The sequence below is a fragment of the Anas acuta genome, chromosome 2 (assembly GCF_963932015.1).
Source record: "Anas acuta chromosome 2, bAnaAcu1.1, whole genome shotgun sequence".
Taxonomy (NCBI): domain Eukaryota; kingdom Metazoa; phylum Chordata; class Aves; order Anseriformes; family Anatidae; genus Anas; species Anas acuta.
In genome coordinates, this window is record NC_088980.1 from 1,762,965 (window position 1) to 1,789,853 (window position 26,889).

General features: G+C 47.7%; 1 protein-coding gene across 2 annotated transcripts in view; it reads right to left on the bottom strand.

The window, feature by feature from the left end:
* Nucleotides 1-26,889, bottom strand: part of PTH1R (parathyroid hormone 1 receptor) — a 113,030-nt gene that overhangs the window by 59,475 nt on the left and 26,666 nt on the right. The window contains exon 2 of one of the 2 annotated variants that reach the window (XM_068673177.1): nucleotides 24,206-24,268. The exons of the other annotated variant lie outside the window; for it this stretch is intronic. Coding sequence (XP_068529278.1) covers nucleotides 24,206-24,268 — 63 coding nt within the window. The remainder of the gene's footprint in view (nucleotides 1-24,205; nucleotides 24,269-26,889) is intronic. 2 annotated transcript variants of the gene reach the window in all.

Sequence of the window (26,889 nt, forward strand, 5' to 3'; positions counted from 1 at the left end):
GTTTGAGAAACTTTGCTTATGTTTCCTAAGAATTTAATTGAAACTGTGTCTCATCAAGAAAATCCATTTCTGTTTGTTTTTTTTTTTCTTTTTCTCTTTTTTTTTTTTTTTCTTTTTTTTCTTTCCTACCAGAAAATGGTGAAACTTGAGCACTTAGAAAAAACAAAGTCAATGGTTGGACCAACACTAAAGACAAGTATGGAAAGAAGGGCTCACATCACATCCCTGCCTGATTTATTGAGCTTTTTTTTTTTTTTTTTTTTTATGACAAGGTGCCCATCTCAGACTTGTATCTTCTCTCTCACAGGCCATTAATTCTTGCTTTTAAGCACTTTCCAAACCTTGATTCATCACATAACGGACCCTAAACCTAAGTCCGTGCTTACACCACAGAATTAAAACTTTTGATGCCCAATCAATATGCCCCATTACAACCATAGGTGAGGTTTAGATTGAGTTGTTAGGGGTGGTTTGAGTCCCTAAGGGGTGAAAATTGCCAAATGCCAGGGAACAATTTTGATTTTACTCCCAGATCATCTTGCACAAAATATGATTGCCCTGAAGAGGGAGAGCTTTGGGCAGCTGGAGTCTGTAGTAAATGGCCACCTGAGCAGAGCTGGCAAGGTCTGCAGCTTCAAGGAGCAGAGATTTTGCTGGCTTGAGCTCTGGGAGCAAGAGAAGCATCTGAGGGAAGTCAGAAATAGCGTCACAGCTAGGTACAGCTCCCAAATCTAACTGTTGGAAGGACGAGGTCAGTGTGCCCCTGCAGAAGGTAATCACTGCAAGAGATCTGACAGCAAATCCCTTTCCACGAGACTTCCCTGACTTGCTTCAGCATAAATTCCTGCACTGAGCTTACTTGGTACCACAATTATACAAGTTCAAAGACACAGACAGGCCTGGCAATACATGGGTGGGTGCAGGAGGACAGCTTTGCTCTGCACTCCAACTCTTACAGGCTGGGTGGGATGGGGTGTCCTCTCTGGCCTTCCCAATTTTGCAAGAAAACTGCATCTGCTACTTTTTCTCAAAGGTTCTCACCTTTTGGCTTCCCGGTGCTGTTTTTATTTTTATTTTTTTTGTCAGAAAAATTTCCTTGTGGAGAAACAATCTAGGAATGTTTTTTCTCCCCTTTGTTCAGAGAAAGCAGAAATGCAGAGCAGGAGACAGGCCAAGCAGGGAAGGGTGAAATGACAATGCTATCCAGAGCCTGTCAAATCAGTTTTCATTCTTTCTTTTTTTTTTTTTTCCTCTTTTTTTTTTTTTTTTCCCTTGCCCCCAGAGGAGGCCATAGGGTAATTATGATAATGTTTTCTGGTATTTCCATTTCATTGGCTGATCTCCCAGCCACTAAAGTAAACCCCAAATCTCAACGGGGAGGTCATATTCATCCTTGTTTATGGGACTCATTTTCAGAAATAACACTATCCTTTTTGTGAAACTTCCCTGGCAGCAGCTCAAAAAATAGCTAAAGGCAAACAGATTCCTTGGTCAGGGTTGAGAGCATCACAGCCGCTGGATGGGCCCAATGCAAGGGATTGCTGGTGATCACCCTCCCGGATGGCAGAGCACCAGGTAATTGCCAGTGTGAAGCAGAAAGAGGGTGCAGGTGGCAGGGGGGCATGAGAAGGAAGGAGAAAAGGTAGATGTGAAAATGAAAGCACCAATGTTGGTGATCTGGAGGCAAAAGAAAGGTTCCAAGGATGCTGGAACAGGGCAGGACAGAGGGCAGCACAGTGGGGATTCAGCTGCCTTTGGCATAGCCTTCAGCATGGAGTGAGGCAATCTGGGTCAGCAAGGAGCTCGTGGTGGTGTGGGATCAGAGGCAGGAAGATGTGGCAGCATGAAGGTGGTCAGGAACACAAAGCGTCACATGAGGATGGGACAAAAACTGAGATCCTGACACCTTTTTTTCGTTTCTGCCTTTTTTTTTTTTTTTTTTTTTTTTTTTTTAATGAATGGGATTTAGGTGAGAAGGGATGGATGCTCTTGGTTCTTGTGTGATCAGGTTTGGATATCTAGTTGTCCCTTCTGTTTTTCCCTACACTTCTGCAAGTGTTTGTGCAACCCTGCATCTCCTGGCCACCGGACCCTGCTGATTTACTGAGGTCCAGATGAACCAAGCATGGAAGGAACAGGGATTTGTATATCGTGTCTTGGGGAAAATGTACCTTGTGCAGTCTCTGTTACCGGATCTGCTGCCAGGCCCAAAGCAAAATAAGATATATACAGATAAATACTCGTGGATATACAGAGCAAATACAGATAAGCAGTGCTTATTCTCCCACAATTTGGGCAACACTGGATTTGCCCATTGCCCAGGCTGTTTAATTCCCTTTCCTCACTTACTGCGACCTCCATGCATCTTCTCTGACTGCCCACGTTATCATCACCTGAGTATAAAAACGACATAAAAAACCAGCAACAAAACACACCAGGGGAGAGCAGGGAGTGGGGCTTGCTCTGCCCTGAGGGACTTAGTTAAACTGAATAGGCATTATTTCCAACATTAGAAAAAAAAAATGTGGTTTGCAACCTATTTCCTGTCAGGTTAATGCTGGAAAGATGTAAAAATAAATAAAGCTGGAGTGCCAGTTGGCCGGGGTGGAGATACAGTAGCAGAAGCAGCAGCGGCACGCTCCACTGCCAGCAGCTAATGGCAAAAGCTCCGGGAGCAGAGCTGAGGTTTGCTTGGACACTGGGGTGGCGAGGAAGATGATGGGAGGAAGGTCAGGTCCTAGCAGGAGACCCATTGATATCCCTGTCTGGGCTGGGACCAGGCACGGGGTCCTCTTCTTGTCCCCAAGCTCTGCTGTGCCCCATGTAGGTGTGTGCCCCTCACCCCATCCCACCTCCAGAGGACCAAAATTCACCTCTGGAGATGTCTGTGGGTGAGGACCGAGGTTATAAGGACTGGGCTGGGACAATTAAAGCAACAGGGCCTGAGTACAGAAGGGTAAAGGAGGGGGGCACCCAAGAGGGACCCAGCTAAGGAGGGGATGGGGGAAAGGGAGATGCTGTGAGTGGAAGGAAGAGCTGGTTGAATCCTGATGAAACAGCACGCTGGGAGCTGTGGAAGCATGGAAAGCTTAGCGCACAAACTGCTCTGCCCTCTACCTGCTTTTCCCAGTCTCCCAGAGGGTAAATGAAGTCAGTGGTTTTGCCTTAATCCCTTGACCACATCACCCAAACCACCGCCTGCTCCAGGGCAGCAGCAGGACTCTGCTCCAGCCAGCTGGGCTCAGGGACCCTGCCCTGCACCCACGGACAGCCCAAAAGCCCCCCGTGGTGCTCAGGGCTCTCTCTGCCCTTCTCAGAGCTTCACCCACCAGGCTGGTGGATCCCTGCTCTTCATCCTACCCTCAGAGCCAGGTCTCCCATGGCTAGGAGGTGTCTATGCACCTGAGGAGCTCACCTTCCCATTTCTCAGTTCCTTGATGTCCTGCTGGGGGAAGGACTTGCTCCTTCCCCCAGTCATAAATCCATCTTTGCCCTTGTGTAAAGCAGTCCATCTCTCAGCAAGAAGAAATGGAAAATGGAAAGAAAAATGGAAAAAGAAAAATGGAAAGAAGTAAGCGTGGAAAGATGTTGTGCAGAACTGGGAATGTCTCATCTCATCGCGACATTTAAATATCTTTGATATCTACCAAAGGCATAGCCAAGCGAGGGCACAATTTCCTGAGTTTCTGCTAAGAAAGGATGCTGTCTCTGTGGGAATCCCTTGTCCATGTCATACCATGCCCATGCCATACATCACCATGATGAATGCATCTGCACGTGCTACACGGGCACACGTAATTTGTCATCACAGGGATGGGCAGAGGACACATCTGGCCCTGCAGCACACGTCTGCTGTTCCTTGGGGAGTAGTTCGGTCTGATTTGGTCTCATCGATGCCCTTCCAATCCCATTTACTCCCACTTTGCCTTGGGGAAGCCTCATCCCTCAAGCAGAGCAAGAAGAAAATCTGCTGGAACAAAGCACAACTTGCAGACTCATCATAACTCATGCCACAGGGCATTAACTGATCTGAACAAAGGTGTCCACCACATTTGACAATAAGAGCAGAAGATTTTTTGGGGATGAGGCGATGCCATGACAGCAATAGAAGAGACCTTTTATCATCCTTTGAAGATGATTGCCTGTGTGGCTATGCTTCCTTAGCTATCCTGCCATGTAAATGCCCCTCTTACTAAGTGTTCTCATGATTTACGGTCGGCACGTACAATTCATCAGGGGGAACTGACATTTATGGTACATTTCCAGGACATGGAGTTTTAGGAGAACATCTGTCTGACCAAAATTACTGCCTGCTTTACATCCCTGGAGCAAACGAGGTGGAACCCAGGAGGCTGAGCTATGGAAAAGTTCCTTCCAAGGAAGGAGAAAACCCATGACAAGTGCTTATCTGTGCTATCCAAGCAGAGGTGGTCTTCCTGGTAATTAGAAGAAGGAGCTGGTGTAGAGAGGTCGGTAGCGATCAGTACGGATTTGAGTTACTTTCTTGGGTCATAAATAACACATATTACACTCCTCACTTGTGCAACAGGATTACTGTAGTCAGGAATGATAAATCCCAACCTAAAGCTAATGTCTAAAACATTCAGATGAATCACACCTTAAAACTGTCAGGTCTCCCTTCTGGCTGCAGTGGGTCCAGACAAGGCATCTGCAGATCATTTTGAATGAGGTGAGACAAAACCCAGCCTGAATGCCTTGGCTGGGTGGCCAAACTTAAGAGCTCAACCCAAGCGCTGTCTTCTCTGCAGAGGGGCTGTTAGGCTTGGACCCAAGCTAGGAAAGCAAGTCTGGGCTCCCTGAGCTTCCAGGGGGGTGAAGGATTCCTCCTGGGTGCCCACATAGCAAACATGAAGCTGAATATGATGCCTGACCCTCCTGCAACTTGGGTCCTGTTGTTTGCTGATAAAGGAGCCCCGTGGCTGTGCCCGGCTGGCTGAAAAGTCAGGAGGGCTATGAAAGACAGAGGAGGTCACTCTGACATTGCGCTGGGATTTACCTTGGCTCACAACAGTGCATTGCTGTCATCTTTAGGGGATGATACAATTAAATGTGCTATGAGATCCCCCCCGTTTCCCAGTGTGTGGGCATAGCCGCAGTGCTGGCTTCTCTCTTTTCTCCTCATCCTTCAGAAGCAGATGGTTTCTTTCGGGATCATACCTTGCTGTCTACAGTGATCATTTTATTTATTTATTTATTACATTTCGTTTTGTAGGTTTTTCAGAGCACAGGTGGACTCCTTTTACTTTGTCTGCCCAGCTCCTTTACACCTCTCAAAAACAATTCCTTCTTTTGGATTTCTCTCCTCATTCTCAAAGCATCGGATGCTGATTTTTTAAAACCTTTCTAGGAATACCCTCCCTGGATGAGGGAGCTGGAGATCAGTGCCTCACTCAGGTTCTCAGACACACAAGACAGATGGTTGTTGTCAGCTGGGCCAAGGATGCAAACAGAGCTGTTTTAACACATTCTGACACATATTCTCTTGTTATCCTCCCATGGTGGAAATCACTGATAAGAAGAGCAGGATAATCATCTATATTAAATCACGAGATTAGATCTCTAGGAAAAGAGCACTTTTTTTTTTCTTTTTTTTTTTTCCTTCCCCTCTTTTTTTTTATTTTTGGTATCAGCAGCCAAGGCACTGAGGGTTAGAAAGCACACTATGCCTTGGGGGAGTGTGCTGGGGAGGAGGATGCCAGCAGCCTTCACTTTGCTCTCCAAACTGCACAGAAATTGGATTATCTCCATTTCACAACTAATTGCTCTTAGTTTTTTTTCACAACTAATTGCTCCAGGTCAATAGCATTAATGCTTACGAATGAAAGACTCCCAGTAGAGTGTCTAATTGAAAGCCATTTAGGAGCAATTAAGAGAACAGTGTAGGAATAAACACCTGCTTTTTAAGTAGTAATAACAGCAGATAACACTCTGGTAACTTTGGTCCATGAGTACTGATAAGAGGTGTGCCAATGTCATGCATCGGCAGCCTTTAAGGGTAGTTATGATCAACATTAGACAAGGTGCAGCTTTCTGTAAAGAAATATCAAACATTGTATATGTTGATCCTATTGCACACAAATATCTTTGCTTTTCTTTCAAATCAACCCAAACTTTTCCAAAACTGCTTGTGAAATAGTCATTACAAAGTTGAATGTAACACTTTTTTTTTTTTTTTTTTTTTAACATTCAACCCCATTTGAGGGGTAGGTTATTTTCTATTTCTATTTTCTTGTCAGATTCAGGTTGGAAGGGACCTCAGGACCTCACCTACTCTGAACTACTGCCCAAAGCAGGATAAGAAATGAGACTGGCCAGCTGGGCTTTATGCATTCAGGTCTCCAAACCAATTACACTACAGGCATGAAATGCAGAAGAAGAGGGGAGCTATGACTAGGGGTGAGGTGGAAAAGGAGAGGGCAGGGAGAAAACCCCTTCAGCAGCAGCTTGCTGTCACATCCAGTTAGGTGTCCTGCACCCTCCAGATGGCTGACCTTCAGATGACCAGAGCCTTCTGCAGAGCTGCTGCCCCTCTTGTTCGAGCAAGGCTGTCATTCGGGGTTGAAAAAGAGGGAAAGTGAAGAGCCAGCACTTGTTCCAGGCTCTGAGCCTCTCCATTCCTTCTCCTCTCACTTTTATTTTATTTTATTTTTTTTTCCCCCATGCATATTCCCACTTGCCCAACGGTTTTCTCCTTATTTCTTTGCGCTCATGACCCACCATGTCATCAGGGGGCACAAACTGTCAACATCTTTTTATTTTCTTAGTCTACAGCCACGAGGACCGATGTCTTTTCTTTACGATCAGAGGCTTTATTGCTTTCCTCTGAGGTGAGCAAGCAGCTGCCTTAGATTTCAATGCGAACATCACAATACCCAGACCTGGGCAAAGCAGACAAGAGCTCAAGGGCTGGCTGAGTCCCCTGGAGGTGTTATCTGGCAAAAAAGAAAAGTTTCTGAGTGCATGTGTGGAGGACTTGCAAAAATCTTTCAAAAGCTGGAGGCTGCAATATGCTCCTTTGCACCTGAGTCAGACCTGTTCTGAATTAGAAATCAAAACGAGAGTGGGAATTTGTCACCTGAAGACCAATTGTGTGCTTAAAGCCGCCGTTGACTAAATAATGCTCAATGCTTTTGGGGTGTTTGGTAAGGAGGAGAGCACAGTTCTTGCAGTGGAGCTGGTTCTCCTGGCCTGAAGGGAGAAATGGTGCTCAGAGCCAGAATAGCTCCTTGTCCCCCTAGTTTTGGGGCAACCATTCATGCTCTACGGTGCTGGACTACTGGATCCAGTGAAAGATCAGCTCAGGCACTGAAATATTTTGCTGTGATCTGCTCTCAGGGCTGCTCCCCTTTCCTTCTCCTTTGGAGGTGAAGGCCCACCTGCATGACCCAAGGGAATCCCCAGTGGTGCACATGCAGGAAATTGGTAGCAAAGGATTTGTTTCTTCAGGACAAGCAATTCAGACTTCGCAAATAAATATCCTTGTCCTTGTCACAGGAAATGCTGGGACTTTGGAAAGGTCCCAGGGGGAGCCGAGGCAGACTGTAGCCCACCATCTCCAACAGCAACCCCAAACTGCTGTGCTTCCTGCTGGGCTATGAACAGAGTCCAAAGACATCCCTGTGAAGCACCAGAGGGAGCCTGGAGCTCGTTATCACCCTCAGCACCCCATCCACCATGCCAGTCCATGACCATTCTGCCAACAGCAGCTGCTGAGTCCCAAATCAGAAGTCAACCAGAGCGTCCTCTTCTGCATGTGTGATTCATGCTGTCGGGTTATTTTAGCAGTCAGGTCAGGTGCTGCTTGAAAGACAGCCCTGATAACCCAAAGCCCTCTCTTTTGTGAATGCATTCATCAAACAGACTTCTCAGGCTCAGACATTTCAGGGCCCAGATGCCGCTGGCCACCAGGCTTGGCTTTGAGGTAGAGGCCAGACAGTGGTGCATCAGATGCTTCTGGCTTTCATCCCTCCCCAGAAGTGGGAAGCAGCACTATTGGGATGCCACTTCAGCATTACTTTAGTTCGCCTTGCCTTTTCTGGTGCAACCACATGCGTGCAAAGCAGCTAGGAAGCAGTCCGAGCTGAGACTCTGGGTCTAGGGTGCATGACCCTACACGTGCTTTGAGTTTTCCAGCTCTAATGTACAGGATCCCGACTCCCAGATTTGGACCTGCAATTGCTTTTTCACCATCTGAGTTTTCAATCTGCTGATGAGGTTGAATGCTTATTGCAGACACCCGTGAGGATTTCTCAGGAAGTAATATTCTCTACTGCTCGCCTCCAGGAATGGACAGGCCCAGCTGGAGATGCTTTTGCGTGGCATCGTTTTTGGCAAGCGCAACTGCAGCATCACCCGGATCACTGAGCAATCCAAGGCAGAGCTGAGGCGCATCTAGGAGGGCTCTGGGCAGAAAAGGCAGAGTGATGGGGTGAGCAGCACCAGGCTGGAAGATAAGTGCATCGTACTCTGGGTGCACAGACTGCATGGGCTAGAGCTCCACATAAAGGGACTGCACTGAGGACATCCTCGCTGACTCCCTTATTAAATTATCCTACAGTCATGAAACATTCTTCATGCATGTTATACCTCAAATGGTCCAGCACTGACAGCCAAAAGGGAGATGAGATCTGCAGGGAGCTCTGAGCCCAGACAGACCCTAAGGGCAACTCAGGGAGCAGAGCCGAGGCTGGAGCTGGGAGCAGAGCACCTGGCACCGAGTGGCACGAGCGTGGGCTTGCAGCTACCTGGTTGAGCTCAGCACCCGTGGGGCAGAGCATTGCCCTGGAGGCAGAACAGGGAGTGCAGGGTGACCCAGCCTTACGGGGCCGGTGCTGAATTAGAGGTGTGCACATACCTGCGTATATACAAAGCATCCAAGTTCCAGCATGCGTCTGCATCCCTGGGAGGGAACGGCATTGAAAAGGGAGCGCAGGACACGGCCTTTCTGCCTCAGTTTCGCTCAGGCACAACAGACTTCACCTTTCCTTGCCTTATCTGTTTTGGCCACCTCTAACTTTGAGTGCACGTACATCTCACTGGGGCAGGGAGGGAGGAAATGGCAGATTTTGGAGGAGATCCCCACAATGAACAGCAGCGAGCTGGACTCTGCTTGTGATGGGAGCAAGGAAACAGCTCCTGCAGCCCTCACGTTGGCAAACCATCAGCCTTTTTGCTAGAAAGCTTGACTGAATTGCCAGTACAGCTGCTCAAGGCCATGCTGTGATTGATTCCTTTTTTGCCCTTTTTTTTTTTTTGGCCCGTTTCTTTTTAAATTCATTTTTCTCTTTCCAAAGTGTCATCTCTTCATCTGACAGCAGGCTGCTGAGCCCTGATCAGTGATCAAGCACAGGATCACACGATGGCCCATGCAGCCCATGAATTTTGTGAGGGAGGCAAAGATTTGGCACGGCATCCCTACTGCGGCTTGGTGACCTGGGACACCAAAGCCCCCAGGTCAGGGTAACCTGCTCCCTTCCAGAGCCCTGTGTGCAGTTTGCTCTCTCGATGCCAAACATCCGGACGTGTCCAGCCTCCAATCCCAGCAATTCCCCAGCCAGAGCCACACACAGACGTAGCAGAGAGACAACGCTGAGCTGGCTTGGTCCAGCCCTCCGTTCTTCTCGCATCTAGGAAAAGGTCAGCAGTAAGCTAAATCATTCTGCCCATCTATGATGCCCAATAAAGAGGCTCGGTGGATGCTCCTGAGACCTTTCTGCTACAAATTATCATCCCCACATCCCTCAGCCTGCTGGAGCTTTGGGATTCACTCAGGTCACGTCTGCCGGTGCGATGCTACCGCAGGGAGACGAAATATTTGTGCCCTGTGTGAGCTGTGCCAAGGCTGCGGGCCGGGCAGGTATGGGCTGGATGCCATCTCCTCCTCTGCTCTGCGTGTGCCAGCAGCCGCAGCCGAAAGCAGAGAAACCTCGGCGGTGGCTCAGGTAGCTCACAGCACAGCCGCAGTGCTGCTCGCCCTGGGGTGCACCTCCACGTACCCGATGGTAACCTAGGTAAGGTTACCTATAACTAGGGTTAGGGTTAGGGTTAGGGTTAGGGTTATTATCCATATGAGGGACCACACTGCCCATTTAATGTTAGACAGAGCCATGATCTGGGGACTTTTTCAGTTTATGTATCACTCACAGAGGCTGGTTCTCAGAGTCACTGATGCTCCAGGGCTGAAATCAGAACTCGTGGGACCGAAAGCAGGAAAATGTTAAAGTCTGGACCAGGCTGGTTTGGTCTCTCCTGAAAATATCCTTGGAGCACGGAGACCTGCTCACTCATTACAGCAAGACTCAGGCTCAGAGTCAGAGTGACATCCAAACCTGCAGGTACCCTGGTGACAGCTGGTAGTCTAATTAGTGTCACGGATCCAGGTCCAGCAACTAAATGGCTTTGGGGAGAGTCTGCACAAGCTACAGGCTCCTGGCAGGAAGGAGCACGTGAATTGCCGTGGGGTTTTTGGGGTGGGCAGCCCTCTGGGACAGGCTGCACTCCATCCCATTGCTTCCATGCTACCCAATTTGAACTTCTCCTCGGTTGCACGTAGGCAAGCACAAACAAACCTTCAGAGCAGGAAAGGGAGGCGGACAGGAGGTGTGTGGCAACGCTCGGGGAGGACCTGAATTTCTGGACCCCTCTCGGCCCTGCACTGAAGCCCAGAGCCCTGCCCTGGTGCGGATGGCGAGGAGGAGCGTGGCGTGGTGGCACAGTGCACGTATTTTGTGCAGCCCTGGGGTGTGCGGCACCGCTAATAGCTCCGGGGGAGCCGGCGTGCCAGCATTCCTCAGCCGGTGCCAGGAAAGCCACGCCGAGTACACAAGGAGTTGGCTCCCCTCCTCGCTCGCATTAAAGGCACTCTCAGGCCTTTCCAGCTTTCACGGCAGTCATGCATCATCCCCTTCATTGTCCACGGGAGGCTTTGCGGACAGCTCGGGACACGGGGTGGGGAGGCTCCTGGTGGGGTTGATGGAGACAAGGCTGTGCTCTCGGGGGAGTCAGCCCCTGCACCATCGCGGTGCACCAGCCCTTTCCCTTCCTCACTGCTCCTGCGTGCACCTGAGCAGATGTGCAGTGGGTAGATTAAACCCATAATTTGGGGGTCAGCCCCCATTAGATCACCAGAAATGTGGTTTCTGTTCCTTGCTCTGCTGGGTGAGCTTCCCATCTTTTTCCCACTTATATAGCAGGGGTACCCCATTGTATACCCCATCTCTGGCACTGCTTTCTTTTATGGCTTTGGGTAAATTATGGAATTCCTGCACACTTCAAACATAATATTCTAGTGAATCCGGAAGGCTTTATGATAATTGTCAGGTCTACATGTCATTTTCTGCCTAAGATGTGTCACAAAGACCATCTGTTGTAATGGAAAGGGAGATGTCATACTGAAATCACTATGTATGCCAGTGTTTTATCCAGATGATACAAGTATTACAGTACATGACAATATCTCCTCTTAGCATCCTTGGGAGCAAAGGTGACAAAGAAAAAATATACAAACAACACAGAAAATCTCCTGCAAATAACGCTCAAAAAACCTCATCCCAGCATGTCTATGAAATACAAGGAACATGAAAACAGAGCTGGAAACAGATCTACAGCTACAGGAGCACAGATTTTCTTAAGACTCAAGGAGGTCCTGGGAGCTTGTATCCATTCTGGGTCTTAGTCCTGGGATTCTGGGAGAAAGGCCCTATAGGAACAGATAAACCACCCCAGCCCATATTCAAGTTTATACAGAAGTGACTTCACTATTTTTCCTGAAGGATTTTTTCCCCATTTATCTGGGAGCCTAGGTGCTTGCCCAGGACTTTCTGGATATTAAACCGACCTGTTAGACTATGCTGATGCCTTTCCACGTGGAATATCACCTTCTGAAGAAGACAGAACTGGGCTGCTCCTGCCTGCTGTGAGTCAGTGAGATGTGTCCAGGCAGCAAAACACAGCTGCTCAGGCAATCAGAGCCCTTCGAGTCCCTTAGCTGCTGTGCCAGAGGTGGCACCAGCAAGCTTCTGTTCCTGGAGAGCAGCCGCAGAGTACTCACAGTACTGAGCTCCCAGGAAAACCGTGTTTTTCTTGCCTATGACTCTGCTGGTTCAGCAAGTTCTTGTGAGCCCACGTTGAGGTCCCAATTTAAGCAGATGGGATAGAAATGGTTTTGGTGCCTCCTATGGCTCTTTGTCCATCATAGATGGAAAATCAAGCCCATAAGTGGCCATACAACCCCAAGCATCACGTGACAATCATCCCCTTTGCAGCTTCAGCTCAAAATGTCCACATTTTGCCAAAGTGGAGCCAACCTTGGGACATCTACCTGCCTGTGTCCGCAATATATGTGCTCTGCAGAAGAGAGCTCCGGGCTTGTGCCAAGATCTCTTCCCTTTGCAAAATGCCTGGGGCAAATAAAAGACATCCCAACCTCTGTGTGTTCAGGTAAAAACCTTTGCGGAGCTGGCTGGTGCAGGCTCTTCTTGCCCTGCCAGTGTGGCTCAGGCTCCTGATTCCTACAGGGGGGCTAATTCCTTCCAAGGAGGCTGTTTCTCCCCCCTGCCTCTCTGCTTTCTTTCGCCTTGGTGTGAGCTGCAGCTTTTGCTTACTCTGGGCTAGTGTGGGCAAGGATGCGGTGACTCAGCCTGCCCTCCTGGTGGGACCTGCAGACAGGCTGGCAGGTCGGCAGAAACGAGAATTCAATAAATCATACGAGAAAAAAAGCTATAATTACTATTACAGTTTCTACAGGACTTGTCCTCCTGGGTTTTCCTGTGCTCATCTCCAGCCCTGCTGCAGCTCCAACACGTTGGCCCTCCAGCAGGACATCGCCGTGCTCCCACCTCCCCTGGCGAGCTGGGCGAAGGCAGCAGAGAGAGGCAGGCCTGGAGCCATCAGGCCTATTTTTGTTGAACGGCATCCTAAATCAGGGGCTAAGTAATGCCTGGGCTTGCGCGCGCCCTTCTTTATTGGACTGGAACGCGGAGCTGTTTATTTGGCTGTAATGATTTGTGACAGTCAGACAGCTGTCTGGCTCGCGGCCCTCTTGGGAAGAGAGCGAGCCTCTCCTCTCCTTGTCCTGGGCCAAAAAGCTCATTTTTTTTTTTTTTTGTTGCAGTTTGTCAGATGCCTCGCTAAAGGCTGCTCCAGGAGAGCAGGCTGGGGGTGATGGACACTTTACTGACCCTTGTGGTGCAGAAAGGCCAAGGAGCCCTGCCAAGGGTGCAGGAATGGCCACAGAGCAGCTAAGACTGGAAGCCACCTGCAGGGGCTTTGGGGAAGCTGAGAGCTACCCTGAGCAGGCAGTTCTGGGGTAGTTCATCATTAGAAGCTTGCAGGCTGAGGTTACAGATCCCTTCCAGCACTAATTTCCTTCCTCTCCAGCTCACTTTTTGCACTTGCAGCCGTGGATGTATTTGCTGCCCCTTCAAATGCCCAATCCCCTGGGTCTGACTGCAGCCCTTGGTTTCCCCACCTCTCCGTAACAGCGAGTTCCTTACTCTGGGAAACCTCTCAAGGTTTCTCGATGTTTTATTTCGTCTCCCCTTTGAATTTGCCCAGCAAATCCCTTTTTGCTCTGAGACACAAGGCAGATGTCTCCGGTCACCTTTTCCTCCTAGGTGTGCCTCTTCTCAGCCCTGGCTGCAGCCTCCGTGATGTCTTTGCTCCATGAGTCAATGCTCATTTGACCCATATGTGACTGATTTCAGGGGACAGAGCTGCTTCAGACTGATCATAAACAGAGGAAAAAAGCTCAGGAAGATTTCCATGAAAGGCACAAGAAGTGGGGTAAGGTAAATTAGGAGAAGAAACAATACACCCTGCTGCTCAAGCCCCAGTGGGGGCAAACACGATGGGTCCCCAGAAGCCAAATCCTCGTAGGGAGGAAGCAATGGTGTAAATCACACCGTAGACGTAGGTTGGACAGAGCAGTGCAAGTAGGCTTAGTAAGGTTTCCAGGAAGGCTGTAAAGGCTTGGGAAAGAAGTCAGACAGCAGTCTGGATCTGAGCAAAGCTCTGTTCCTCCTCACCCGAGCCATGGCTGGAGTGCTCAGCACTGCTGCCTGTCAGCAGAGCTTTCAGATCAAATAGCCAGAACAAAACCACCATGAAAGGAATAGATACCGGTGGAAAGTCTGGTGAAAGCCTCGTTTGGCAAAACACCGGAATACCATTTCCTAGCAATCCCTCGTCTCAGTCACCACTTCCCATTTATTACGGCTGGGCTGGAGGAGCACCTTTAAAAGAAGCAGAATGAAGAAATCGAAGCTGCTGTAACAAGGGTAGGATACACCTTGTAGGACGCAACATGAAAAGAAAGGCAGATATTCTGACCTACACGTTTTTCGAGGACATTACAAGGATTCACACCGTGTAACTTGGAGCATCTACAGCTCAGAAATCTACATTCAAGCTCTGCACTGCCTTTGCAGCCAAAGAGAAGAAACACACACAGCCGTGACTGATCAATTCTATTTTAAATCACTGTTTTAGGTGAACCTAGATAGTGCCTAGTACACTGACAAAATTAGCTAGATTTCTATTATCTGTTATAATACAGAAAGATTCCTACACTGGAGTGCCCGCATGAATCCTGTGCTGAGTGTTGCTCATGCTCTTTGCGTCCTGTTTCTTTCCTACACAAAAATGTCAGCAACAATATTAACGTTGGCGTGTCTTTTCACATTCAGCAGCAATTCCGAGCACTTGAGGATGGCAACTTGAGAAACAGATTCCCAAGCCAAAAGGACGCCAAACTACTATGTCATTCCTAGGAGCTGCAAGGCCAGAGTGTAGGAAACCACTGGTTTGGGTCTAGGTAAAATGCTTTTAACACACACAGGAATTATTGGCAAAACTCCTGGGTCCTCTTTTCTTTTCCCATGCTGGTGGAGCTGCAAGGGAAGAGGAAGAACTAGCTAAAGAACAATCAGTTTTGCAACAACAGCAATTGGCACCATGAGGAATATTGCTGTTTCTTTGTACTCTTGTAGGTTTTCATTATGAAAAATAAATGTGTACGTGCCAATATATTGGACAAACCCGTTTGCCCTGAATAATTCATATTTTTTTCAATGTTTAAAATTTCTCTCATAGAAGGGGAAGGAGAAGAAAAATCTTAGGCTTTAAAAAAAAAAAAAAAGTTTTTTTTTCTATTAAAAATCTTTTCAATAAGCATTCCCATTTCATTAAGAAGACATTTTCCATTGGGAAAAAAAATGCTGAGAGAAACATTCTGACCAGCTGCTACAATGCATCTTGCCACCTCAGCACGGTGTCTGAAGTTTTAATTAGTGCTTAGGATGAAGATGTGCTACAGGATTCTCTGATGTGAAATTCTAGCAAATGATTATTCCAACCACCTGTTGGATGCCAGTTTCTTTTTCTGTTAATTTTGTGTTTCACTGGGACTTTGCAGTCTCTTGAGATCTGCAAATCCCTTTAATCACAGTGACCAAGGATGGGCTTTTGATCAACAGCACGGCAGTGCTGAGTGTGAAGAAGAAATCAATTAGTGAAGAGGCAGATTGCTTTCCCCTCTCCTCTCCCACCTGGCAGAGCTTCTCAAATGGGGACAGGGTGGTGTTTCAATGGGAAGGAAAAAGGCTGGAGGAGCACCATCATTGCTGGAACCACAGTGCTGGACTTGGACATCCCAGCCTTAAAGAAAATACTGGTGCACTTTTTTTTTCATAGTGGTAGGTCAGTGCTCAAGTGGCACAGGATGATGGGTGGCTCAACCCTGCCCCCAAATCAAGATTAAACCTGAATTTATTCTGCATCAGTCTAGATGCTCACAAATACTCAGACTGTCCCGAAAGCAGAACAGCAAAGCATCCCTAGCACTCCCTTTCTCAGCACCAGAGATGTTTAAAAGTATTTCATGCACGTCTCTCTCTGCTGGTGCTTAACAGAAACGTGCGCAGTGATTTCCTGGATTCCATCAGAAATCAAGCAAGAAGTTCAAAGCGGGTTTAGTTTCCAGCTCCAGCCACAATAAAACAAAAATACCGAGGAAAAAAAAAATCTCAACAAAAGTTATATAAATCTCTTCTGGTCTAAACTGTTAGTGGAGGAGAGGGACAACAATTTCCTGAGCAGAAAATTATAGAAGTGCTCCAGGTTTAGCTCACTGTCCCGTCAGCTCGATTGGAGCTGGATTCCCCTTCTCTCCCCGATTGTTCTTGTTTTGCAAGGTAGCAATAATAATTATGGGGACCTGCCATACCTAGGGTCATCTGGAGCTCCCCAAACAATCTCTCTCATAAAAATCCCTCATCCTGCCTGCACGGCAGCCACCCCATCCCTTGGGCCAGGTGAATTCAGGAGCGGTGTGGGGAGCCCCATGGCAGGGAGGATGCCCAGGTGGATGTAAGGGAAGCTTGCTAAGCCATTGCAGGACTTGCTGGGGCATGGTGAGGTTTCTCCTTTTGGGCTTTCAGAGGAAGAAAGTTACTTTTATTATGCCAGAATTAATACAAACCATGGGAGGGCAGAAACAGCACTGATCAGTTCAGCCTTTCTCCCATCTCCCCTCAGTCCAGGGACTTGTGCTGTCTGTGAATTGCTTTCTCCACTTCTGATTTTCCCTGTTTTACTTTGTAAGGATGCTTTCCCCAGTTCTTAGGCTGAAAATCTGTGCACAGATCCTCTGCTGATGTCTCTGTGTATGTCTGTGCTGGTGCATGTCTGTGTGTGCATGAGGCTGTGCGTGTCTGAATGTGAGGAAGCTGGGGGGATCCCATCGAGATTCAATCCCTTCCACAGTCCCCCCAGTTCCCCTCTGAATTCAGAGCACTGGCCGAAGCCTTTGCTCCCTGTGCAGCTGCAGGGAAAGACCTACAGCTTCTGCTGTGCATTAAGCATTAAGACAACAGAAGCTATTCCTGAAATCAGAGCAAATCGGGTACAGAAAAACTTTTTTTTTTTTTTTTTTTTTTTTGTCTGATCCTTGCCTGTCCCAGGCGTATCACCTGTTATGGAGCAGTCCCATAGTGATATTCCTGCTCATTACACTTGCTTGTCCTGTTATCAACAACAATTAGTCCGTTAATGTTCTAGGATCAATAAGCCAAACTTTTGGGGGCACCGTCTGCATCCCTCTTATTTTCCTCTACTTGCCTTCCCGGTTGTTACTGTGCTTTGGGGAAAAAAAAAAAATCAGACAAGCACAAATTGCCAGCAGCCTTTTAAAATAACATTTAACAAGGATTCGGCTGACTAAATGCAGATGTCTCTCCTGGAACTAGTCACCTTGGGCTCTCTGCAGAGCCAGAGGAGATGTGCCCAAAATAGCCGCTATCTGCGCTAGTGAATGAGTTATTCCTGGGGATCACCCCAGGAAAGGTCTACCCAGTCCCTGGATTACCTGTGGCTCATGTCTTCTCAAACCATTCCTGGGCATGGGGTAGCAGTAGGATAAGTACAGTGCCCGATAGGCTGCTGGGATGGGCCCCCCCCCTCTTCTGAGTTTAATGCTAAGGCAAGGTCCCCTTTGGTGTCCGGGCACTGGCAGTGTTTGGTTTACTAGCACCGTCGTTGCGTTGCCTGGAGTACCAGGCATGATTTATCTCCTCCTAAAGTAGACACATAAACAGGGCACATGAATCATGCCTTAAAAGTGCCTGTTTTTCCTCAGTGGCTGTAAAGGGAGCCTGGGATATGAGCTCAGAGGGAGTGGTTCCCACCCCTGTCACCGAAAGAGAGGTGGGTGAACTGCTCTCCTTCCTCCTGCACCTCTGCATCCTCTCCATGTGTCTGTCTCAGAATGGCTGTTTAAAATACAAATCCCAGCCCTTTTTTCTTTTTTCTTTTTTCCTTTTTCTTTTTTCTTTTTTTTTCTTTTTTCTTTTTTTCTTTTTTCTTTTTTTTTTTTCTTTTCTTTTTTCTTTTTCGTTTTTTATTTTTCGTTTTTTTTTTTTTTCTTTTTTCCTTTTTCTTTTTTCTTTTTTTCTTTTTCTTTTTTTCTTCTTTTTTTTTTTTTCTTTTTTATTTTTTCTTTTTCTTGTTAACCGCTGCTGTTGAAGTTTATAAACTGAGCAGACACGGCTTACACAGCGACAGATGTTCCAGATAAGCCATAGCCTCCTTAACAAATGTTTCAACAATTTTTCCTTCCAGTACTCTCTCCTGCCAGAGCTCTGCGGTGGGGAATAGCAGATCACCTGGCTGGATCTGTGATTTTGTTCTGCTGCTGCTTGCCCAGCACAAAATCCACTTTGCCAGTCAGCAGGCTGTCCCGTAAATGGTGACCAGCCCTCTACCTGGCCCCCTGTTGTCTGTCCCAGAAAAATGACTTGCTGATCTCTCCATCACAGCCAACCCTCCCTGCTACAGTGTCTGCTCCCCATGATCTTGTCAGCACATACAAAGGCAGATTATCATTATTTATGAGAAAAAAAAAAAAAAACACAACACCCTAAAAATATCTCACTGCATTAAACTACACCATTTCCCTACAGTTGAAAACTTTTCCAGGAGTTCACTTTGGATTGAGAAACAAATGAGCCATCGGTGTGCATTAAAAAGTCTGTAAAACAGCTAATGAGTTTTAGTCTGTTCAAAAACAGGTCCTCTGAGGGGTGAGGTTGGTGGAGGGATTATGACAAACAGTGCCTGTTCTCACCCCGATTTGAAGGCAAAACGTGTGTGTCAACAAGAAGCAGAGGGGAAAGAATGTCGTTGGAACCGGGATGGTGCTGGAGAGCTGTGAAACAGAGCAGGAGGCTGAGATTAATGCAGGGCTCTGGGGTCGTGACTGTAGGCAAATGGAAAACAAAACCATGAAGGAAAACTTGAAGGCAATAGGTTCAATCTGTGTTTGTACCCAGCAGATGGATGGGCATTACTGGTGATAAGATGAGGGAAGGAAAACTTGGCTATTAGAAGCAAAATGATTATTTTTCTGGCTCTGGGAATCCTTCGTCTCTGCTGTCAGGGAATACTGTTGATCAGGATTTTGGGACATTTCTTTAAAGATGTTGCCTGTAACTCTAGGTTCAGTGTTGCACTGGAAAAGGCTGTTGCTCTTTTTTTAGAAACACGATGCATCAAACTTGTCATCACTAGCCTAAGACCTTTTTCTATGCATCTTTGGTTTACTGACTAAATGCTGTGCATTCAACTGCTTTCAAAGTTTCACTCCTCAAAAATCACTAGGTGATCCCATCTGGAGTGACCTTACAGAGTAGGAAACCTACTCTGCTGTGGCCATTGCCACCAAAGCTAGGGTCCCGTGGTCCTGCTGAACCTTCATGGTCGTTGCTCAGCTTGGGTTCATCACGCCTATCTCTAGACACATAAAAGACACATCTTGACAGTCATCTGGTCACCCCAAGCTGATTCCACGACCAGGGGAAGGGTCCTTCTACCTCGCCACCAGTCCACCCAAGATGTGGAGGTGGTCCTCAAACCATTGTTCATACACAGGGTCCAGAACAAGCCAATCCCTAATTTAGCCATCTCAGGCACACTTGCAAGAGGACCGTTTGCCACACATTGGGGGAAAAAAAAAAAAAAAAAAAAAAAAAAAAAAGATATTTATTTATTGCATTTCCAGGGCTGATAGTGGAGGTACCCAAACTCCAGCAAGTCCTGGGCTCACATAAAAGCACAACACCATCCATAAACATTCTCTTTGTTGCTTCTCATCCCAAAGCTGGGAAAACCAGTGCAGCATTTCTCTGCATCCTTCACGCTATTTTTTTTCAATGCCTCCTGCAGCTGTAGGACTCAAATTCTCCCATTGTCGGCAGCCCCAGTGAACCAACCGAGATGTCACAAATGGACCCAGAATTTCAACCGATGTAAATTGAGCTGCCCCACTGACGTCAGCTGGGGTAGGATCTCTTACCGAAAGGCTCGTTCAGAATACCAGTGCTCTCACCATCACAATACATGATTTGTATCCACTAATATCTAGACAGATATGGCTATCAGCACATGCAAATATCAAATTACTGTTTCCTGAGTTAGAAATACTCAGAGGAGCACTGGGCATTTTGGTGCACACCCAAACCTGTGACTTTTTGCTGATGTATATAAATGTGTCTCTGCCATAAATTTAGCATAGGATGCAGAGGATTCTCTATCTGAAAATGCAGATTGAAACCCCCTGGAAAAAGAGACGCCCCAGCCCGACTGTGAGAAATGAGCTTTGTGATGGAATAACAGAGTGAAATTTTGTCTTGAGTTATACAGGAAAGCCTTCTGGCTTTCGTATCCAGAAATAGCCCGTGCTAGCAGGTCATCAAATAAATACTGGGCATAGTGAATGCTAGTTTTCAAATGCTTGGCATCTCAGGGACGCTGGATGCTCTGCTGGCTAATAGGACTGAACACAAGTTTCAGCTTTACTTCTACATCCCCAGCTGGTTCATTTTCTTTCCTCTAAGTGATGTCTGATTTTCACTGCGTTTGCAGGCACTAGCTGGCTTCAAAACCTCAACCAAAAATCAAGTTTCTTTAAAGATTTCCAAAAGATTCAAAGCTACTTGAGAATTATGGATACACAGAAGAAGACACGTTATCAAATAAATCTTATTTCTTTAGAGGACTAAATTTTAAAGACGCTTTTTTTGTGTGTGCAGCTGAGACACACCTCATCATTCAGGCATTAGAGACTAGAAAATAAATCTGGGTGGGGGAGAAGGATGGATATCATGCTATATATATTTACACGGGTATTTCTTCATCCTTTTCTGAAATGTTTGCTTTTGCCACTTTGCAGACAGGAACTGGGGTAAAAAGACCCCAGCTGGGTTCAAATGAGTGCTCCCTCTGTTCTTCTTGTGAGAGCTGTACAGCAAGAGCAACCATGTCCCACAATTCATGCTATGGGATGCTCAACGCTGCGGTCATGGTCTCCCAAATCCCAAAGCTGCTCTCCCCTGTGGGTAATGAGTCCTAATCGGCAGGCAGCAAGAAGGAAAAAAGGCCTCAGAAAGACAGAACGGGGAATGTGGCCTCTGCCACCTCGAAAGCTGGGCTCTCAAAGACCTGCAACTGGAAACCTCTTCTATCAACATGGTTGACAGCCTTAGACAGAAGCCAAATGTCATTAGTCGTAAACGGGATCAAACTCAGTAAAGCAGATGGAGAAGGGATGAAATCAAAACGGAAAGGCTTTCACGCCTCATGCAGGAAAGGATGCATTTCGGGTTTCCAGAGAAACAGGAGGCACCTGGTGAACATTTGCTCAGGATCTCTACCCAGTACCTGAGTGGAGGACACTCCACTAACGCCCCAGGAGAGGGTCCTGGACATGAGATCAGTGCTCCTGATGGCATTGGCACATCTCATTGGCGTGCACCATGCTAATGAGCACGTCCCTGTGTGGAGAGCACTACTTTTAACTGAGGCATCATGTTAGGGTTCCAGAACAATCTGAAATGGCAGAAGCCTGGTGGTGTGTGGATGCTGTGGAGGTGGGGGGCAATCTGGCACCACGCCGTGCAGCAGATAACACAGGAGGGGAGAAGTGGTGATCCAGTGCCTTGGGGAACCGGGGAAGGATTTACTGGTGGGTGACATAGTCCTGTGTAATTTGGGTCTTTTGGCTTGCATGTAATTTTAATGACAAGCCTTTGAGATGCTGGGTTTATGTTTCATGCTAAAAATACAATTGCCACAGTTCAGACGCCTCTCATCTAACTTCACCTACCACAGCACCTAAATTGGGAACAGAGCTTTGTGGCAGCCCCATCCACCACCAGTGGCAAGGAACGGGCTCTGGAGGATGATTCAGCCCATCCAAAGCATGAGGCCTGCAGGAGGAGCCTACTTTGACTACCAGGAAAGGCTCAGCTGACTAGATCTTGATTTACACCTCTTGGGGACCCTTCCATATTGCGGGGGAGAATGTCCTCAAGTCCAGAAATAGCCTTCAAGTTGTTGGCTCAGATGGAAAAGTTTTTCTTAGCAAAACACCACTGGCATTCCTTGGTGTATCCTGATGCCTTCCAGTTTAGGAGGTTGGTCAACTGGAGGACAAACCACTTGAGGACATAATGATGTGGTCTCTTGTCACGAAAGAGCAATTCAATGGCCAAGGGTGACATCTGGTCATAAACTGCCCTCAAGAAAATGCATGCATGGGCATGCCTCCCACTAATGGGTGTCCTTGCTAACCAACAACTTGTTCAGCCTTTTTGCAGTGAAAAAAAGTGATCTGAGGACTTCAAAGCCTATGCATGTGGGTTTATATATATATGCAATAATATATGCTGGAGAAACCCAGAATCCATGCAATTTTCATTCCAGAAATTCTCAGCTGAAAATAAATCCATGTTCTCTTGCTCTTACCCACCTCCCTGCCTCCAGAAGGGACAGCAGTTACCTACAGGTCATTCATTATGTGTTCCTGGCTTCTGCTGTGGCAAAATGACCCCAGCTACTCCCAGCAGTGGGGACACTGAGGTAGTACTATTCATGTCCCAGTGGATTTTCTACCCCAGGACAGGCGTGAATTTCCCTCTTCACCTTTAGGTTTTCTATAGGTATTAGAGTTCAGTGAGGAGATCATGAGCAGAGTGGAGATCATGAGCTCGTGTCTTGCCTGGCTTAGGGAGGAATCCTCAAGGAGACACCAAATGGCACCCACCCATTTTGTCCTTTGCTCTTCCCGTGGCAGAAATAACACGAAGCAACTGCACAGACCCATCTGGCCCCCAAACAGCCTTGCCTGCTCACTCTGCACCAACCTGCTGGGCCCAGACATGCACATCGCTTTTCCACAGCATTTTCCAGTGGCTTCTAAAGCAGAGGATGGCAAGTGCCACAGCTATGAGCTGTTTGAAAAGATGCTACCCGTTCCCTATCCTCCCACGTCTTGTCTCCCGGGGAGCACAAAAGGTTAGTAAATTTGGCGTAAGTTTAAGAGGACCTGGCTGGAGTTGAGAGTTTGTAAAAAAACCTAAAGATGAGCAAGCTGCCCGGGTGGGAGTTTGTTCCAAAAGGCTGTGTACGGTTCCCTGGTGCCAGGACAGGACACCAAGTGTCTCGCCTGGTTCTGGGAAGATGTCCTGCTGAGCTGGAGGCGTTTCAGTACAAGGCAGATTCCTGTGCTTTAAAGGCCAAATATCTTACGTGAACGATGCAAGTTTGGAGTCTCCCTTGCCTTTGGCCCTGGCATACACGGGTTTTAGCACAAGGGATGAGTTCCACCAGCACCCAGAGGCACAGGAGCAAAAGTCAAGGCTGGGACAATCACAGTGTTGTTTCTTGGGGGAGAAGGGGAATCTAATTTTGGGACCCAGATTTTTCAGCATTCCCCAGAGCTATGGATTAGCCATGGTGACAGCTACTTTAATCCCAACACAGGACATGAATGGGGACAGCACCTCCAGGCAGTGTAAGAAAAAGCTCAGCTCCCGGTGAAGCTGGGGGTAGAAAAAGGGTGGAAAGGAAAAGCTCCGTGGGAAAGGAGAGAGGAGAATAATGATGAGGAGCACTGGAGGAAAGCCATAAAGCTGTGAAATAGATGAACTAAAAGAAGAAAAATCAGGGGAACAGGGAAAGACAGATGCTGGGTAGTCCTGCAGCTCAGGAGAACAGCTCAAAACCGGCATCTCTCCTCTGACACAGGCTCATGGGGTGACTGTGGACACCTCCCTTCTCCCCAGGGTCTGCTTTCTCACCCTTTGGTCTGCCTTAGAAAACTCTCTGGAGTAAAAAAAAAAAGCATACAAAATTTGCCAGCACAAGGGAGCTCAACCTCCTTTAGAAATACTAATCAGGAGGAGATGTGGAGCAGGGAAAGAAGTAAATAAACAACGAGAGTAACCAAATAAAGAAGGGGTGCGGTGGAGAAAGTTTTGATTTGGGTTTTGACACTATGCCCTGAATACTCAGTATCTCTGCGTCCTGAGCAGGCAGCAGATTTGTCACAGCTGCGTGTTCGCTGCTCCCTTCTGGTTTCGTTTAGCCATGTGTGAGCACACGCGTGTGTGCAAGAGGTGGGGCTGCGGACCAACCTTAACCCTGCACTTTTCTCAATTGGAAACAAATGGAAGCTCTCCGTTTTCCATTCACTGGTTTTATAACAGCTTGAAATTAGACTGATGAGGTGTTTCCTTGCCAGCACCATCTATCTTGGGCTAATTACACAGGCAGTGCTAATTGCAGGAGCCAACCTATAGAGCCACGGCATTCCTCTTCTGCACTTCTAGGGGGAAATGTCAGGGGAACTCACACTCCTGCTCGCTCCATCTCTGCCTTCTGCTCTCTGTCTCTCCCTCCCTGGGTGATTATCCTCCTGAAATGATAATTAAAGGATTGTGAAGAGAAGGGGACCTGGCAGAAAAATGGCGTTCCAGGCTCTGGAGAAGAGCCATAGGTCTGGAGCTTGGCTAACGATGCGCAGAGCAAAAAAGCTGGAGACGGAGAAAATCCACTCATCCAGCACACTTGAGGCAAACTGAGAAACAGCAGGTTTCTCATTGCAAGGCGTTGACTTTTTTTTTTTTTTTCTTTTTTTCTCTCTCTTGTATAATGTAACTTGTAACAGCAGGGGCTGCGAGATGCACAGATACATCAAACCCCTGCAGAGCTGCTGCTGGATGCGGGGTAGGATTGGACCCCCTCTCTTCCAGGGAAGGAACCAAGGTGTGGAGGAGGCTGAGTGGCACCACCAAGGGTATCCAGTGAGTCTGGCCAAGGCAGGAGCCTTAACCTGTCTGTGACAGCACCCCCAGGCTGCCTACCCCAGAAAATCCAGCACCTGCATAGCGGGATGACAGAGTTCATCCTTAATCCTGTCCTTGAGACTGCGGAGGGAAATAGGGGTCTTCACTAGGCTGGGATGTGTGGAGCTCCATGCGAATGGATGGCTTGTCTGAGAACAGGACTCATGGAACAGCTGCTAGAACAGGCAATATCTGAATGGGAGATGTCTGTAAAATGCGTGAGCCTTCATGCAATCTCTAGATCTGGAGGCCTTAAAATGATAGGGACTGGAAACTGGGGCAGACAGAAAAAGGATAAAGGATTACACCCAACAAATCTGCTTCATATTCCTTTCCCTGAGCACCTGCTCAATGGGAAGCAGTGCACAGGGCTGGATAGAGTTTTGGTCTGATCCTATGTGGCTTTTCTTAAGTTCCTCTATTGCAGCTAGGAAATGGGGATGGTAAAGTCAGAGCTGCATTGATATAGAGCTGAGTGTATAGCCCTACAGATGGAAACCCTTCAGATTTGTCTTGTACACCTGGACTCAATGGCTGCATCTACACTGGCAAAATGAACCAAAGCAGGGCTCTTTCTCTGGCCATATCCATCCTGCCCCGTTGCAGAAAATTCCCTGTCCCATAGCTGCGATAGTCACAGAATCATAGAAAAAAATGAGGTTGGAAAAGACCCGTGGGCTCATCAACACACCCACATCACCACAAGATGTGCTCTTCCCAGTTAACTCCCTCCAGCCAGCTGCACACAGGGCTCATCCCGGCACCATTCCTGGTGAGGAATAGGGCAGGGACCACCAGGTCTTCCTCCTTTCGTGGTTCCCTAGATCATCTTAACACTGCTGGAGATCTGTGGATGGGAGCTAGTTGGAGTCCCTGCACCTCTCCTCTTCATTTGGAGAAGGGACCGTGCCCATAACACGAAGGGACAGAGGAATTTCTCTGGCTTGTTCCTGCGGTTCCCTGCTGCAATCAGCCAACACAGCAGGATGCTTTGAGACGTTTGCTGCCATCTATGGCCAATAATAAATAATGCAAAAGTAGCTAGGGAGCTGGGCTCTGGCTGCAGCCTGGGCTTTCCTCAGGGCTGCATCTCTGCGGGAGCACTTCTGAGCCATGGGGATGGCTACGGGGAGGCATGGAAGTGCTGTCTGAAAGAGACTGTCCCTACAGCAATCCGTCCTGCCCTTTCCAAGCACAACAATGGTACAAAAAGCTTCTATCGTGGGATTCTTGGGAGACCAGAGCTTTACCAGTTATTTGACTCAGAGCCCACCAGTTATAGATACAAATTGCAGAGTTGAGAGAGACAGGAGCTGTCTGTGACAGTCGGGGAGCTGGGAGTGATGCTGTGCAGCTGCCCCACAGACAGACATCTTCTCCAGTTGAGAGGTGCCTCAGACGGACCCATACACACACACACACACCTCCTTCCCAGTGCACAAGGCCTTTGGTTGGTGTTTCTGGTGCCCTTTCTCTCTCTTCCCTTTCCCACTTTGGTACCTCCAGAGAAGATGCCTGGAGAAGAGCTAGCACTGATTTTTTGGACTGCCTTTGCCTCAGCATCCCCCAGACCTCAGAGAGCTACTTCAAATGTACATGGAAGGTTTGAAGGTGGTGATTTTGTCCTGGCAGGCTTGGCACCAGGCCTTATAGCATCTTTATATCAATCCTACACCCTCTTTGGTTTCCTACCCATTTAGCTGTTTTTTTTTTTTTTTTGTTGTTGTTTTTTTTTTTTTTTTTTTAATTATTATTATTATTATTTTTTTTTTTTGGTTGGGGGGGTTGTCACAGACTTGGTTTTAATGATCCTGGGATAGTTAGGAGAGGGCTGGTTGTTCAGGACATCTCACACCTTTACAGCAGCCACTTAGCACATTTTGCTTTCTCTCTTCGAACCATATATCCAAAAAGGGGGGCAAAAAGTAGGTCCCTGAGGGTTTCTCAGGCAGCATGGTGGGCACAAGCAGCCCCTGGGCAAGGGGACGTACATCTGGGGTACAGGCTGGGGCTGCTGGGGATGTGGATCTTCTCACACATGTTCTCTGAACACTAGGCTGTATATCCCAAACCAAAGCCTGGAGCTGAAGCTTTGCTTCTTCCCCATGACCTGCTTCCTGCACCATATTCAGGCCTGAGGAGTCACCATCAGGCAGGGAACTGAGCAGTGTGTGCACATATCTGCTGCAGG